The sequence below is a fragment of the Salvelinus namaycush genome, chromosome 32 (genome assembly GCF_016432855.1).
Source record: "Salvelinus namaycush isolate Seneca chromosome 32, SaNama_1.0, whole genome shotgun sequence".
NCBI lineage: Eukaryota > Metazoa > Chordata > Actinopteri > Salmoniformes > Salmonidae > Salvelinus > Salvelinus namaycush.
Window position 1 is genome coordinate 22,693,411 of NC_052338.1, and position 14,301 is coordinate 22,707,711.

The window sequence follows — 14,301 nt, forward strand, 5'->3', positions numbered from 1 at the left end:
TTGTGAAGTGGACCTGTCCCTCCTGCAGCAAAGCACAACATGATGCTGCCACCCCCGTGCTTCACGGTTGGGATGGTGTTCTTTGGCTTGCAAGCCTCCCCCTTTTTCCTCCAAACATAACGATGGTCATTATGGCCAAACAATTCTATTTTTGTTTCATCTGACCAGAGGACATTTCTCCAAAAAGTACGATCTTTGTCCCCATGTGCAGTTGTAAACTGTAGTCTGGCTTTTTTATGGCGGTTTTGGAGCAGTGGCTTCTTCCTTGCTGAGCGGCCTTTCAGGTTATGTTGATATAGGACTCGTTTTACTGTGGATATAGATACGTTTGTACCCGTTTCCTCCAGCATCTTCACAAGGTCCTTTGCTGTTGTTCTGGGATTGATTTGCACTTTTTACACCAAAGTACGTTCCTCTGTAGGAGACAGAACGCGTCTCCTTCCTGAGCGGTATGACATCTGCGTGGTCCCATGGTGTTTATACTTGCGTACTATTGTTTGTACAGATGAACATGGTACCTTCAGGCATTTGAAAATTGCTCCCAAGGATGAATCAGACTTGTAGAGGTCTACAATTTTTTTTATGAGGTCTTGGCTGATTTCTTTTGATTTTCCCATGATGTCAAGCAAAGAGACACTGGGTTTGAAGGTAGGCCTTGAAATACATCCACAGGTACCCCTCCAAATGACTCAAATGATGTCAATTAGCCTATCAGAAGCTTCTAAAGCCATGACATCATTTTCTGGAATTTTCCAAGCTGTTTAAAGGCACAGTCAACTTAGTGTATGTAAACTTCTGACCCACTGGAATTGTGATACAATGAATTATAAGTGAAATAATCTGTCGGTAAACAATTGTAGGAAAAATCACTTGTGCCATGCACAAAGTAGATGTCCTAACCGACTTGCCTAAACTATAGTTTGTTAACAAGAAATTTGTGGAGTGGTTGAAAAATGAGTTTTAATGACTACAACCTAAGTGTATGTAAACTTCCGACTTCAACTGTAAACATAAATATGGGTTGTATTTACAATGGTGTTTGTTCTTCACTGGTTGCCCTTTTCTTGTGGCAACAGAACCTCCTTTCTCTATCTATCCCCCCCTCTCTCGCCCTCTCTTTCCAGGGCTCATTTGAAAATAATCTTGTAATTTCTCTCTCTCTCTCCCCCCAGCTATCAGCTGTGGACACCCGGGCAGCCCTATCTACGGGCGGACCATTGGTAACGGCTTCAATCTGAACGACGTGGTGAGCTTCTCCTGCAACATGGGCTACGTGATGGAGGGGCCCTCAAGGGCCCAGTGCCAGGCCACGCGCCAGTGGAGCCAGCCACCACCAACGTGTAAAGGTGGGGAAAAAAGTTAAGTCTTCTATTCACACGGAGTATGCTTGCCTGATCACTGCAGTGCACTCTGGGTAAGATGGGGAAGAAGGAGGAATCTTGGTTTGTAGTGGGCTTGTAATCAATCAGGTAGCAGCACCACAGCAGGACAACGGCCTCTGTGTAGGGTGAATGGTTGCTCTGTGTGAATTGTGGTTGTGGTGAATTAGGGTCATAGCCAACACGGCCTCTTGAACATCAGTAGATATGATTGTGGTGGTATCACTGACCTCTATAGGGTGTATCAATGGTTGTGTTGACCCCATGCATAACACTGTGATTTTGCGACCTTGTGTTTGATGTGTTATTAATGTATAATATAATATTCAGAATATGTTGAAGGGGTGTGGGGTGATTATCTGAAAACCATCTGGTTGTTCCTTTATATAGGAGTCTTCCCCTGAGGAAACCAGGGGCTAAGTCCAGGTCAGACTGCTATTGGACAAGCCCTGAAGTAACCAGAGGCTAAGTCCAGGGTCAGACTGCTATTGGACAAGCCCTGAGGAAACCAGAGGCTAAGTCCAGGGTCAGACTGCTATTGGACAAGCCCTGAAGTAACCACAGGCTAAGTCCAGGGTCAGACTGCTATTGGACAAGCCCTGAGGAAACCAGAGGCTAAGTCCAGGGTCAGAATGCTATTGGACAAGCCCTGCATATCGAACAAACTAGAATCAATTACATTGTATCTGATTGGACTATTTTGGCAAGAGGAAATATAACGCCCACATTGTGTTGGCCTTTGTTGATACCAGTAAATCTATCTTGCAGGTTCTTGAAATTCGTAATAAGCCATTGTGCCATGTACTTGCTTGAGATGTGGACACTTATCTATTTTGTATATATTTTTATTATCATTCCTTTTTATCATGCATTAAGATTATGCATTAAGATCAATGGAAGATTGGCGCGAAAATTCCGTTTCATGTTAGGATTTGGCCCTATATGAGTGACTGCAGAAGGTCAAGCGTGTGGTAAGTGTTGGAATGAGTTGATCCCTTCCATGTTTCTGCCAAATAACACATGCTTGTCTTTTTCCCCCTCCGTCTCTTCCTCTTCAGTGGTCAACTGCTCCGATCCTGGGATCCCAGCCAACTCCATCAGACAGAGTAAGATAGAACACGGGAACTTCACCTTTGGAACCGTGGTGTTCTACAACTGCAGCCCAGGGTTCTACCTATTCGGTTCACCCGTTCTTACCTGTCAGCCCACGGGACAGTGGGACAAGCCTCTACCGGAGTGCATCGGTGAGTCTGGTGTCACTGTATATGTCACGTCTTCCTCTACTCCACCTCTCTGGCGCTCGACAACGGCAGTTTATTCATTATTACGCACACCTGCCACCATCGTTACACACACCTGCACCTCATGAGACTCACCTGGACTTCATCACCTTCCTGATTACCTTCTCTATATCTGTCACTCCCTTTGGTTCTTTCCCTAAGCGTAATTGTTTCTGTTCCTGTGTTTTATATCTGTACGCTACTCGTGTTTCTTGTTTTGTTCCATGTTCCATTATTTATTAAATTCACTCCCTGTACTTGCTTCCCGATTCTTAGCATACACGTTACAGAATAACGCCTCACCAAGGGGAAGCAACAGGGATCTTTTTTTTTTACTGGTGACGTCGGGTCCAAGTGCCACTGCCGAAGCAACTGGTGATGCCTCAGCTGGTTTGTCAGGCTTCCATGCCTCAGCCGGCTCGTCAGGCTTCCATGCCTCAGCCGGCTCATCAGGCTTCCATGCCTCCGCCGGTTTGTCAGATTCCCGTGCCTCGGCCGGCTCGACAGGTTCCCACACCTCGGCCGGCTCTATGGGTTCCCGCCACTCGGCCGGCTCTACGGGTTCCCGTGCCTCGGCCGGCTCTACGGGTTCCCGAGCCTCGGCCGGCTCTACGGGTTCCCATGCCTCGGCCGGCTCTACAGGTTCACGAGCCTCGGCCGGCTCTACGGGTTCCCGAGCCTCGGCCGGCTCTATGGGTTCCCATGCCTCGGCCGGCTCTACAGGTTCACGAGCCTCGGCTGGCTCTACGGGTTCCCGAGCCTCGGCCGACTCTACAGGTTCCCGAGCGTCGGCCGGCTCTACAGGTTCCCGTGCCTCGGCCGGCTCTACGGGTTCCCGTGCCTCGGCTGGCCCGATAGGTTCCCGCGCCTCAGTAGAAGCGACTGGCCTGCTCCTGATCCTCGAGACCGTCCCTCTGGTCGGTGTCATCCTGCGGCTGAAGCTGCACGTCAGGGAGGGGGTACTGTCATGTCTACTCCCGCTCCCCCTCTCTGGTGCTCGACGTCGCCAGTTTATTCATTATTACGCACACCTGCCGCCATCGTTACGCGCACCTGCACCTCCTGAGAATCACCTATATCTGTCACTCCCTTATATCTGTACGCTACTCGTGTTTCTTGTTTTGTTCCATGTTCCATTATTTATTAAATTCCCTCCCAGTACTTGCTTCCCGATTCTTAGCGTACACGTTACAGTACATGGTGGAAAGAGACTCAGTAATGTGCACACTGCAATATATGCAAGCATGTGGTATATTAGAGAAGTTTCGACAGTTGAAACATTGTCACCAATAAACCACAGAGTTAACCACAGATGGCGGTGTGCGGAGTCTCTTTTTACCATTCACTGAACTTATTTTGATATCCAGCACCTGCTCAAAGACATTGCTCATCTAAAGTGTCCTGTTCCTATAATTTGTTGTCGCTGTCTCACGGTCGGTCTGTCTTTCCCGGAGAGAGACTGCCGACTTGGCAACTTGGCACTCGTGGCTAATTAGCATATTATTCCATTAATTGAAGCTGAATGAGTTGCCTGACCCCCTCTGCTTAAAATCAGTGTTCTATTGAGGGACAGGTGGAACAGCTCTGTGGATATTACACTAATTAGGGATGCCAGATTGGCAGCTGATCCCTCTGTTTTATGGTGTGTATCTTCAACATCCTCCTCAAAACAAGCTGCATTAGACACCAGCTGTAACCTGGCATGTCTAAACATCTACTTTATACACAGGGCTTCAAGGTTTCCTACTGGCTGTCTCAGTGTTCCAAACACAACCTGGGCCTCCTACTGGCTGAGGGGCATAGCTGTGTGCTCCAATCAGTGCCCTCCCTCCCAATCCCAACCTTATTGAACTATGATGTGTAGCCTACTGTTTTCCCTTAAACCGTATCATACGTTAGCTCTACTAAGGCCCAATCAGTTTGGTGTTCCTGTTGCGATGTGTTTTATAAGGGATGAAAAAACCTTCGGCAAGTTTGATCCACCCCGCTGTGACATCGACACCATGTCCAAAACGTTCCTTTCATTTAGACACGCCTTGTCCTTTCTGCTGAATTAGCATGTTAATACCGGACCTGCTCACTTTTTATAGGCCAGTAGCAGACAAAAGAGGAGAAAGTTTAAAGTAAACTTGCTGATTGTAGCACATTGTGGGGTGAATATTTGAAAAAATAATTTGATTATTTTAGCACCCTGGCCTTGATAATTTACTAAGTGAAAAATGGATCAAAGAATGATTACAAAGGATGAGGACAGTACCGTCTACTTTGGAACGTTGCCATTATGAGCTTAAGTGCTAGTACTGTATATTTATCGTGGTGAATCTCGTACACTGGTCTTATTCTATGAGCAGAGGTACTGGATATTTTGGATGGGTTTCCCGGAACCCAAAATAAACCTAGTCCTGGACGTAAAAGCACTTTTTGTAGTCCAGGACTAGGCTTAATCTGCGTCCGGGAAACTGGCCTATAGTGTGTATTCTAAGTAGTTTGTATGATACAGTATTCCCCTCAACGACGAGAAGTAGACTAGAACAGTGTTCCATCCATAGTCACACATCTTGTTCTAGCTATCTTTATTGCTTACATACGGTGTGTGTCTGAAATGGAACCCTATTCCCTATATAGTGCACTACCCTATAGGCCCTGTTTAAAAGTAGTGCACTGTATAGTGAATAGGGTGCCATTTGGGATGCAGACACAGTGTGTGGCCTCAATCCTCTAGAGAGTGACGACAGTACCTTCCACTACATTAGTCCTGTCAGCACTCTGAGCTGACAGCATCCATCTTGTGTGTGTCTCTCTCCTCCAGTGGTGGACTGTGGTCACCCCGGGTCCCCTCCCAACGGCCAGCTGAACGGGGATAAATTCACCTTCGGCTCTACCGTTCGCTACACATGCATAGGGGGGCGCCAGCTGAAGGGCGAGTCGGCGCGCACCTGTCAGCTCAACGGCCACTGGAGCGCACCCATGCCCTTCTGCTCAGGTAAGTCCTTTACATACAGGGGGGGTTGTGAGTGGGTGGGGGGTGGCTGTGTCTGTGTGTTTGGGACACAGGTTGTCCAAGGTAAAAATGACTGTCAACTTTATGTTATGCACCATATGACAATTTCAAGGCTTGGATTTTCTGTCACGTTGACGAAGCTCAAATGATCATATCTACATTCATCAGTTTTTGTCCTTTCTTTTGATAATACCTTTTTTATACACGCATACGTACACGGCAAGAGCTATAATCGGATGGAGACAAAGCGAGAGAAGGTCATATCGAGGACTTCTAAATAATAACTGAAGAAGTATAAAGATAGCTCATAATAGTGGAGGAGGATTTAAAAGCGGTGGTGGAGCAACACATTGGTTCCAGCAGAATAGAAGAAACGAGAGGCATTGACTAACATGTGGGCAAGAGAGATCACCCTCTTCACCCTATCGTGGGTGTTGTGCCTGGAGCCCTGACGTCAACACAACCACAGCTAGCTAGAATAGCCACAACTGTCCTTTCTTCACAACACAATGTCCGTCTCTCGCTTTCTCACTCTCGCTCTCTCTCTTTATCTCCTTTCCTCTTTCTCTATGCCCTTTGTACCTCTTCCTCTGCTCTTTTTCTACCCCTCTCCCTCTGTCCCTCCCCTCCCTCCCCCTCTCTCTCTCTCTCTCTCTCTCTCACACAGACTTAGTTACCACGCATTCCTTCCGCTCAAGAAATAACTTCTTTCTCCTTCCTCCTCTTCTTCTTCCTATTCTTCCACTCAATATGTAAAGTACTGTAGCTAAATAGATACATTATGATGTGGTGCAATGTGCAGGGAAATCGTTATATGGCTACATTTAATTAAAGATTGCACCGACCCCATCAGGATGGGGTATGGTGGGAAAATACATTTGCAGCTAAAGTTGTTTTTTTTTAGCCGTAGAAGGATGTCATTCCCTGGATAATGAGGGCCTCTTTATTTCCTCTCTTGTTGGGCCTGCATCTCAAATGGCACCCTATTTACTGTGTAGAGCACTACTTTTAATCAGAAACCCATTGGTCAAAAGTAGTGCCCTATATAGGGAATAATATGCCATTTGGGATGCAGGCAGGGCGGTCTTTGGACAGGTAATTGATCTGTGGGAACTACTGGTTAGTTTGCTGTCCCTCTTTTATTGAGATGATATGCCATCTGCTTTTCCCTACGGCAGACTGCAAAGGAATCATCTCACCCTCATCTCTCCTGGGAGCATCGCTAGTTCTCTCGTCCTGTCTCTCTCTCTTTCTTTCTCTCTTTCTTGTCTGGTTGATTATTCCCCAAAGTGAGTCATTGGCCAAGATACAACGTTTGAGACAGTTGAAAGAGAGAAGAGAGACACAGGTATTTATCTTCAATACAGAAGATGGTTATTGAGTGAAGAAGTCAAAAATAGTTTTGAATCCAACATCACAGATCTATTTCCCTGTAGTATTTCCCTAAACCTCCCCTAGCTAACCCTGTTATTGAGTAGTGTAAAGAGTTTACCAGTGTATAAACCTCCCCTAGCTAACCCTGTTATTGAGTAGTGTGAAGGGTTTAACAGTGTGTAAACCTCCCCTATCTAACCCTGTTATTGAGTAGTGTAAAGAGTTTACCAGTGTGTAAACCTCCCCTAGCTAACCCTGTTATTGAGTAGTGTGATGAGTTTACCGGTGTGTAAACCTCCCCTAGCTAACCCTGTTATTGAGTAGAATGAAGAGTTTACCAGTGTGTAAACCTCCCCTAGCTAACCCTGTTATTGAGTAGTGTGAAGGGTTTACCAGTGTGTAAACCTCCCCTAGCTAACCCTGTTATTGAGTAGTGTGAAGAGTTTACCAGTGTGTAAACCTCCCCTAGCTAACCATGTTATTGAGTAGTGTGAAGGGTTTACCAGTGTGTAAACCTCCCCTAGCTAACCCTGTTATTGAGTAGTGTGAAGGGTTTAACAGTGTGTAAACCTCCCCTAGCTAACCATGTTATTGAGTAGTGTGAAGGGTTTACCAGTGTGTAAACCTCCCCTAGCTAACCTTGTTATTGAGTAGTGTGAAGGGTTTACCAGTGTGTAAACCTCCCCTAGCTAACCATGTTATTGAGTAGTGTGAAGGGTTTACCAGTGTGTAAACCTCCCCTAGCTAACCCTGTTATTGAGTAGTGTGAAGGGTTTAACAGTGTGTAAACCTCCCCTAGCTAACCATGTTATTGAGTAGTGTGAAGGGTTTACCAGTGTGTAAACCTCCCCTAGCTAACCCTGTTATTGAGTAGTGTGAAGGGTTTAACAGTGTGTAAACCTCCCCTAGCTAACCATGTTATTGAGTAGTGTGAAGGGTTTACCAGTGTGTAAACCTCCCCTAGCTAACCCTGTTATTGAGTAGTGTGAAGGGTTTACCAGTGTGTAAACCTCCCCTAGCTAACCCTGTTATTGAGTAGTGTAAAGAATTCAGCTGTGTGCGCAGTGGACCTAAAGCTGCCTTTGCTGCTGTGAGATATAAGAACACAAGCAGACAGTCTCACCTCTTCTAACTGAGAGTGATGTGAACGTATGGGTAGGAGATAGACAGAGATAACTGTTCTATTCATATACTGTCTGTAATGTCTATACATTTATATACATATATTTATTTATCCATTATTTTACCAGGTAAGTTGACTGAGAACACGTTCTCATTTGCAGCAACGACCTGGGGAATAGTTACAGGGGAGAGGAGGGGGATGAATGAGCCAATTGTAAACTGGGGATTATTAGGTGACCGTGATGGTTGAGGGCCAGATTGGGAATTTAGCCAGGACACCGGGGTTAACACCCCTACTCTTACGATAAGTGCCATGGGATCTTTAATGACCTCAGAGAGTCAGGACACCCGTTTAACGTCCCATCCGAAAGACGACACCTTACACAGAGCAGTGTCCCCAATCACTGCCCTGGGGCATTGGGATCTTTGTTTAGACCAGAGGAAAGAGTGCCTCCTACTGGCCCTCCAACACCACTTCCAGCAGCATCTGGTCTCCCATCCAGGGATTGACCAGGACCAACCCTGCTTAGCTTCAGAAGCAAGCCAGCAGTGGTATGCAGGGTGGTATGCTGCTGGCAATATATACATATACATATATATATACTGAACAAAATATAAACGCAACATTCAACAATTTCAAAGATTTTGCTGTTACAGCTCATATAAGGAAATCAGTCAGTTGAAATAAATAAATTAGGCCCTAATCTATGGTATACACATGACTGGACAGGAGCGCGCCCCACTGGGGCGCTAGGCCCAGCCAATTAGAATGAGTTTTTCACAGAAAAGGGCTTTATTACAGACAGAAATACTTCTCAGACATAAGCCCCCCAAATGATAAAATGCTCACTAACAGGGATGTAAATAAATTTGTGCACAAAATTTGAGAGAAATAAACTTTTTGTTTCAGCTCTTGAAACATTTTCTACATTGTGGAATAATAGTGAATACATCAAAACTCTGAAAGAACACATATGGAATCATGTAGTAACCAAAAAAATCTATCAAACCAAACAAATCAAAATATATTTTATATTTGAAATTCTTAAAAGTAGCCACCCTTTGCCTTGATGACAGCTTTGCACACTCTTGGCATTTTCTCAACCAGTTTCATGAGGTAGTCACCTGGAATGCATTTCAATTAACAGGTGTACCTTGTTAAAAATTCATTTGTGGAATTTCTTTCCTTCTTAATGCGTTTGAGCCAATCAGTTGTGTTGTGACAAGGTAGGGGTGGTATACAGAAGATAGACCTATTTGGTGAAAGACCAAGTCCGTATTATTGCAAGAACAGCTTAAATAAGCAAAGAGAAATGACAGTCCATCATTACTTTAAGACATGAAGGTCAGTCAATCAGGAAAATGTCAAGAATTTTGAACGTTTCTTCAAGTACAGTCGCAAAAACCATCAAGCGCTATGATGCAACTGGCTCTCATGAGGACCACCACAGGAAAGGAAGACCCAGAGTTACCTCTGCTGCAGAGGATACGTTCATTAGAGTTACCAGCCTCAGAAATTGCAGCCCAAATAAATACTTCACAGAGTTTGAGTAACAGACACATCTTAACATCAACTGTTCATGGAGACTGCATGGATCAAGCCTTCATGGTCGAATTTCTGCAAAGTAACAACTACTAAAGGACACCAATAAGAAGAAGAGACTTGCTTGAGCCAAGAAACACGAGCAATGGACATTAGACCGGTGGATATATGTCCTTTGGTCTGATGAGTCAAAATGTGAGATTTTTGGTTCCAACCGCCGTGTCTTTGTGAGATGCAGAGTAGGTGAACAGATGATCTCTGCATGTGTGGTTCCCACCGTGAAGCATGGAGGAGGAGGTGTGATGGTGTGGGGGTGCTTTGCTGGTGACACTGTCAGTGATTTATTTAGAATTCAAGGCAAACTTAACCAGTATAGCTACCACAGCATTCTGCAGTGATACGCCATCCCATCTGGTTTGCACTCAGTGGGACTATCATTTGTTTTTCAACAGGACAATGACCCAACACACCTCCAGGCTGTGTCATGGCTATTTGACCAAGGAGGGTGATGGAGTGCTGCGTCAGATGACCTGGCCTCCACAATCACCCAACCTCAACCCAATTGAGATGGTTTGGGATAAGTTGGACCGCAGAGTGAAGGAAAAGCAGCTAACTAGTGCTCAGCATATGTGGGAACTCCTTCAAGCCTGTTGGAAAAGCATTCCAGGTGAAGCTGGTTGAGAGAATGCCAAGAGTGTGCAAAGCTGTCATGAAGGCAAAGAAGAATCTAAATGGCTCCCTGGGCGAATCCCCCCCCCCTTCAGCGCCCCTGGTTTTGTATTATTGTTAACGATTTCACACAAACCAGAAAAAAATGCAACAATATGTCTGTGAAACTATATATTTACAGTATTATAAATGAATTGGGGTTTATTTGGTAGAATTTTGTAGTGTGACTGATTTGACTAATTGCATTAGTACTGTACAAAGTTAGAGGTGTGCTTTTTGATAGATTCCCCCGCTCCCCCTACCTTGGACTTCAAGTGGGGAGACATGAGATCTACCTACCCCCGCCTCCCTCAATATCTTGTACTTCTGAGTGGGAGACCTTCCCAGGCAGTAGCCTGCTAACTCACAAACTAGAATCAGGGCTCCCACTCCGACAAGGTTAATTGACCCACAGTCCCACATGGTGACATGATATCATTGACGTGACGTGCAAATGAGCGATAGAAAGCCGATCGCGCAAATGTCGCCATTCCGAATGTTTTGGTGCGTGTCGCCCCCGGCATGATGCCGCCCTGGCTGCCCATGTCACCTATACCTAAATCCGCCTCTGACTACATGATTCAATATGTGTTATTTCATAGTTTTGATGTCTTCACCATTATTCTACAATGTAGAAAATAGAGAAGAAAAAAAAATAAAACCCTTGAATGAGTAGGTGTGTCCAAACTTTTGACTGATCCTCTATATATATTCCTGACTGACATTGCTCGTTCTGATATTTCTCATTCTGATATTTCTTTTGGTTATTGTATTGCTAGATAGTACTGCACATTTGGAGCTAGAAACACAAGCATTTCGCTACACCTGCGATAACATCTGCAAGTCTGTATACGCAACCAATAAATTTGATTTGATTTTGATTTCAGAGTAGATTTACTCCCTTACTTCTCCCTCTCTCAACAGCTCTCTTAAAGGGATAGTTTACCCATAGTTACAAAATGACGTTGGTTTCCTTTCCCTGTAAGCAGTCTATGAACAAGGTATGACAGCAATCCATGCTTTAGTTTAATTTCCCCGTTTTTTTCCCCACATGCTAACGATTTAGCATTTGTGGCATAAATCTCATTTAAGTCATGGGACCGATATTGCAATTTTTCGCGAGTCTTTGTTGAGCTTCACAATCAATTTTAGATACTTTCGGATGATTTGGACATGATGCACAGAAAATGCTAATAACTGTCATACCTTATCCATAGACTGCTTACAGGAGAAGGAAACCAGTGTCATTTTGTAATTTGTGTGAACTATTCCTTTAAACATGGTTAGTCATTTTAGTATCCATGCTAGAAAACAATTATGTTGAGATTAAGTTTACTATTTATCTTAATGCTTCATTTACTTTGTGTGAGTGTCTCTTTGGGGAAACTGACTATCAAATAAACATAAATACATTAATCTATAAAGCCCTTTATGAAGTATCAGCATTTATATGTCATGATGTTATGAATATTCTTAGCTACAATTAGCTGTTTTATTTGCAGTATGATGATGACTTGAGTTTTGCATATGTTCAGTCTTCTAAATTAGGCTAAAATGACGTATCTGTCTGTGTTTGGGGGTTTCTCTGTTTTGGGCACAAGTCGTTTTCAACACAGATGGTGCTTGCTAATCACTTGGGGTGTGGGGTGTGCTCATTGAGGGGTGGTCTGAAACCCTTTGTGTTTTCCCTCCAAGCTCCTCTCTTCTTTAGGCTAATCAGTCCTGCCCTATTTCCAGTGCTCTCCTCTCCTCCGCCCCCTCTACTCCCATGTGGCTCCTCTCCTCCTCTCCAGTCCTGTCTCTATCTCTCAACTGCCAGTCTCTCTCTGATTCCTAGGTCCTGCAGACCTAGTGATGCACAGAGAGCACCTTCATGCACACACACACACACACACACACACACACACAATCTCTTTCCAATACTAAACACACACACTCACACATGCGCGCACACACACACACACACACACACACACACACACACACACACACACACAATCTCTTTCCAATACTAAACACACACACACTCACACATGCGCACACACACACACACACATGCGCACACACACACACACACACACACACACACACACACACACACACACACACACACACACACACACACACACACACACACACACACAGCCTCACCTGCTCTAGGTCTCTGTTCATCCATTAAACCTTCATTAAGTGTCCATGACCCATAAAATAAAAATGCAGACACCAGCTCCTCCCCATCCCACTGGACAGTGTATGGTGCCTGTTCACTTCTGAGAGCCCTGACCCAGAAAAAGACACAGCCAGGGACAGAGAAATGGAAAGCCAAGAGTTGCAAATGGGAATATTGTTCTCTCTCTCTCTTTCTCTCCCTCTCTTTCTCCTCCATCACCTCCCTGTCTCTTTCTCCCTTTTTGTCTCTCTCTCTCCTTCCATTGTTCTCATTACTGATTATGATTTCTCTGAATCAGAGACCTATAGTTTGCTTTGCCGTCCAGTGAGAAGCAGGATCTTAAGCCCCGGCAAAAGAAGCCTTACTTTACAAAAAAATTGTTTAAATTTAAAACAGAAGTCTTCTTTAGGGAAAAGCTTTAGATCAAATGAGGATGTGTGTGTGCTTCTATAGTGTCCAAGTGGCCTGAGAAACCGATGTGACTGCTCCCCTCCATAGATGGGCCAGGGTAAAGTGCACTACCCCCCAGTGGAGGAAATAAGTCACAGTGCACTACCCCCCAGTGGAGGAAATAAGTCACAGTGCACTACCCCCCAGTGGAGGAAATAAGTCACAGTGCACTACCCCCCAGTGGAAGAAATAAGTCACAGTGCACTACCCCCCAGTGGAAGAAATAAGTCACAGTGGAGGAAATAAGTCTCAGTGCACTACCCCCCAGTGGAAGAAATAAGTCACAGTGCACTACCACCCAGTGGAAGAAATAAGTCGCAGTGCACTACCACCCAGTGGAGGAAATAAGTCAGTGCACTACCCCCAGTGGAGGAAATAAGTCACAGTGCACTACCCCCGAGTGGAGGAAATAAGTCACAGTGCACTACCCCCCAGTGGAGGAAATAAGTCACAGTGCACTACCCCCCAGTGGAGGAAATAAGTCCCCTGTGCAATATATTTTCCATGGCCAAAAATATTGTTTTATCAGCTGTTTGAAGCCGATGTACAAAACCGAAAAAACTAAACTTAAGACCGGGAAGCATAGAAATAGTGCACATAGAACAGATCTACTGCTTCTTAGACTTGCTTTCAATGAGAATGGCAGATCTATGCTATGTGAATTTGGTCGGGTCATCCAAAAAGTTTCATATTGCAGCTTCAAGTTGGATTTACATTATTTTGGCAAAATTAAATTAACAAATCATTGTAACCACTTGCATACATGTTTTAAAATATATTTTTTGGGTATTTTGAGGCTTTATTGAGACTGTGTTGAATAGTCCTCAGCACGGGTACTTCCTGTTTGAGTTTCTGCCTATAGGAAGGGAGGAGAAAAATTTAGTTGTGATCAGATTTGCCAAAGGGAGGACGGGGGTGTCACGCCCTGGCCTTAGTTATCTTTGTTTTCTTTATTATTTTAGTTAGGTCAGGGTGTGACATGGGGGGAAGTTTGTGTGTTTTTGTCTAGTCTAGGGTGTTTGTATTGTCTAGGGGGTTTTGTAGAGTTCATGGGGTTGTGTTCAGTGTAGGTGTTTATGTAAGTCTATGGTTGCCTGGATTGGTTCTCAATTAGAGACAGCTGTCTATCGTTGTCTCTGATTGGGAGCCATATTTTAGGCAGCCATAGGCATTAGGTAGGTTGTGGGTAAATGTCTATGTTTTGACGTTAGTTGTTTGTGTCTGCACTTTCGTTTGATAGCTTCACGGTCGTTTGTTGTTTTATCTAGTTTGTA

At 44.6% G+C, this 14,301-nt stretch overlaps 1 protein-coding gene across 1 annotated transcript in view; it reads left to right on the forward strand.

Moving 5' to 3' along the window:
• The window catches only part of LOC120027058 (CUB and sushi domain-containing protein 3-like), a 704,521-nt gene that overhangs the window by 626,469 nt on the left and 63,751 nt on the right, over positions 1-14,301 (forward strand). Inside the window, exons 54-56 of the mRNA XM_038971903.1 lie at positions 1,173-1,346; positions 2,438-2,623; positions 5,469-5,642. Of these exons, the coding sequence (XP_038827831.1) occupies positions 1,173-1,346; positions 2,438-2,623; positions 5,469-5,642 (534 nt within the window). The remainder of the gene's footprint in view (positions 1-1,172; positions 1,347-2,437; positions 2,624-5,468; positions 5,643-14,301) is intronic.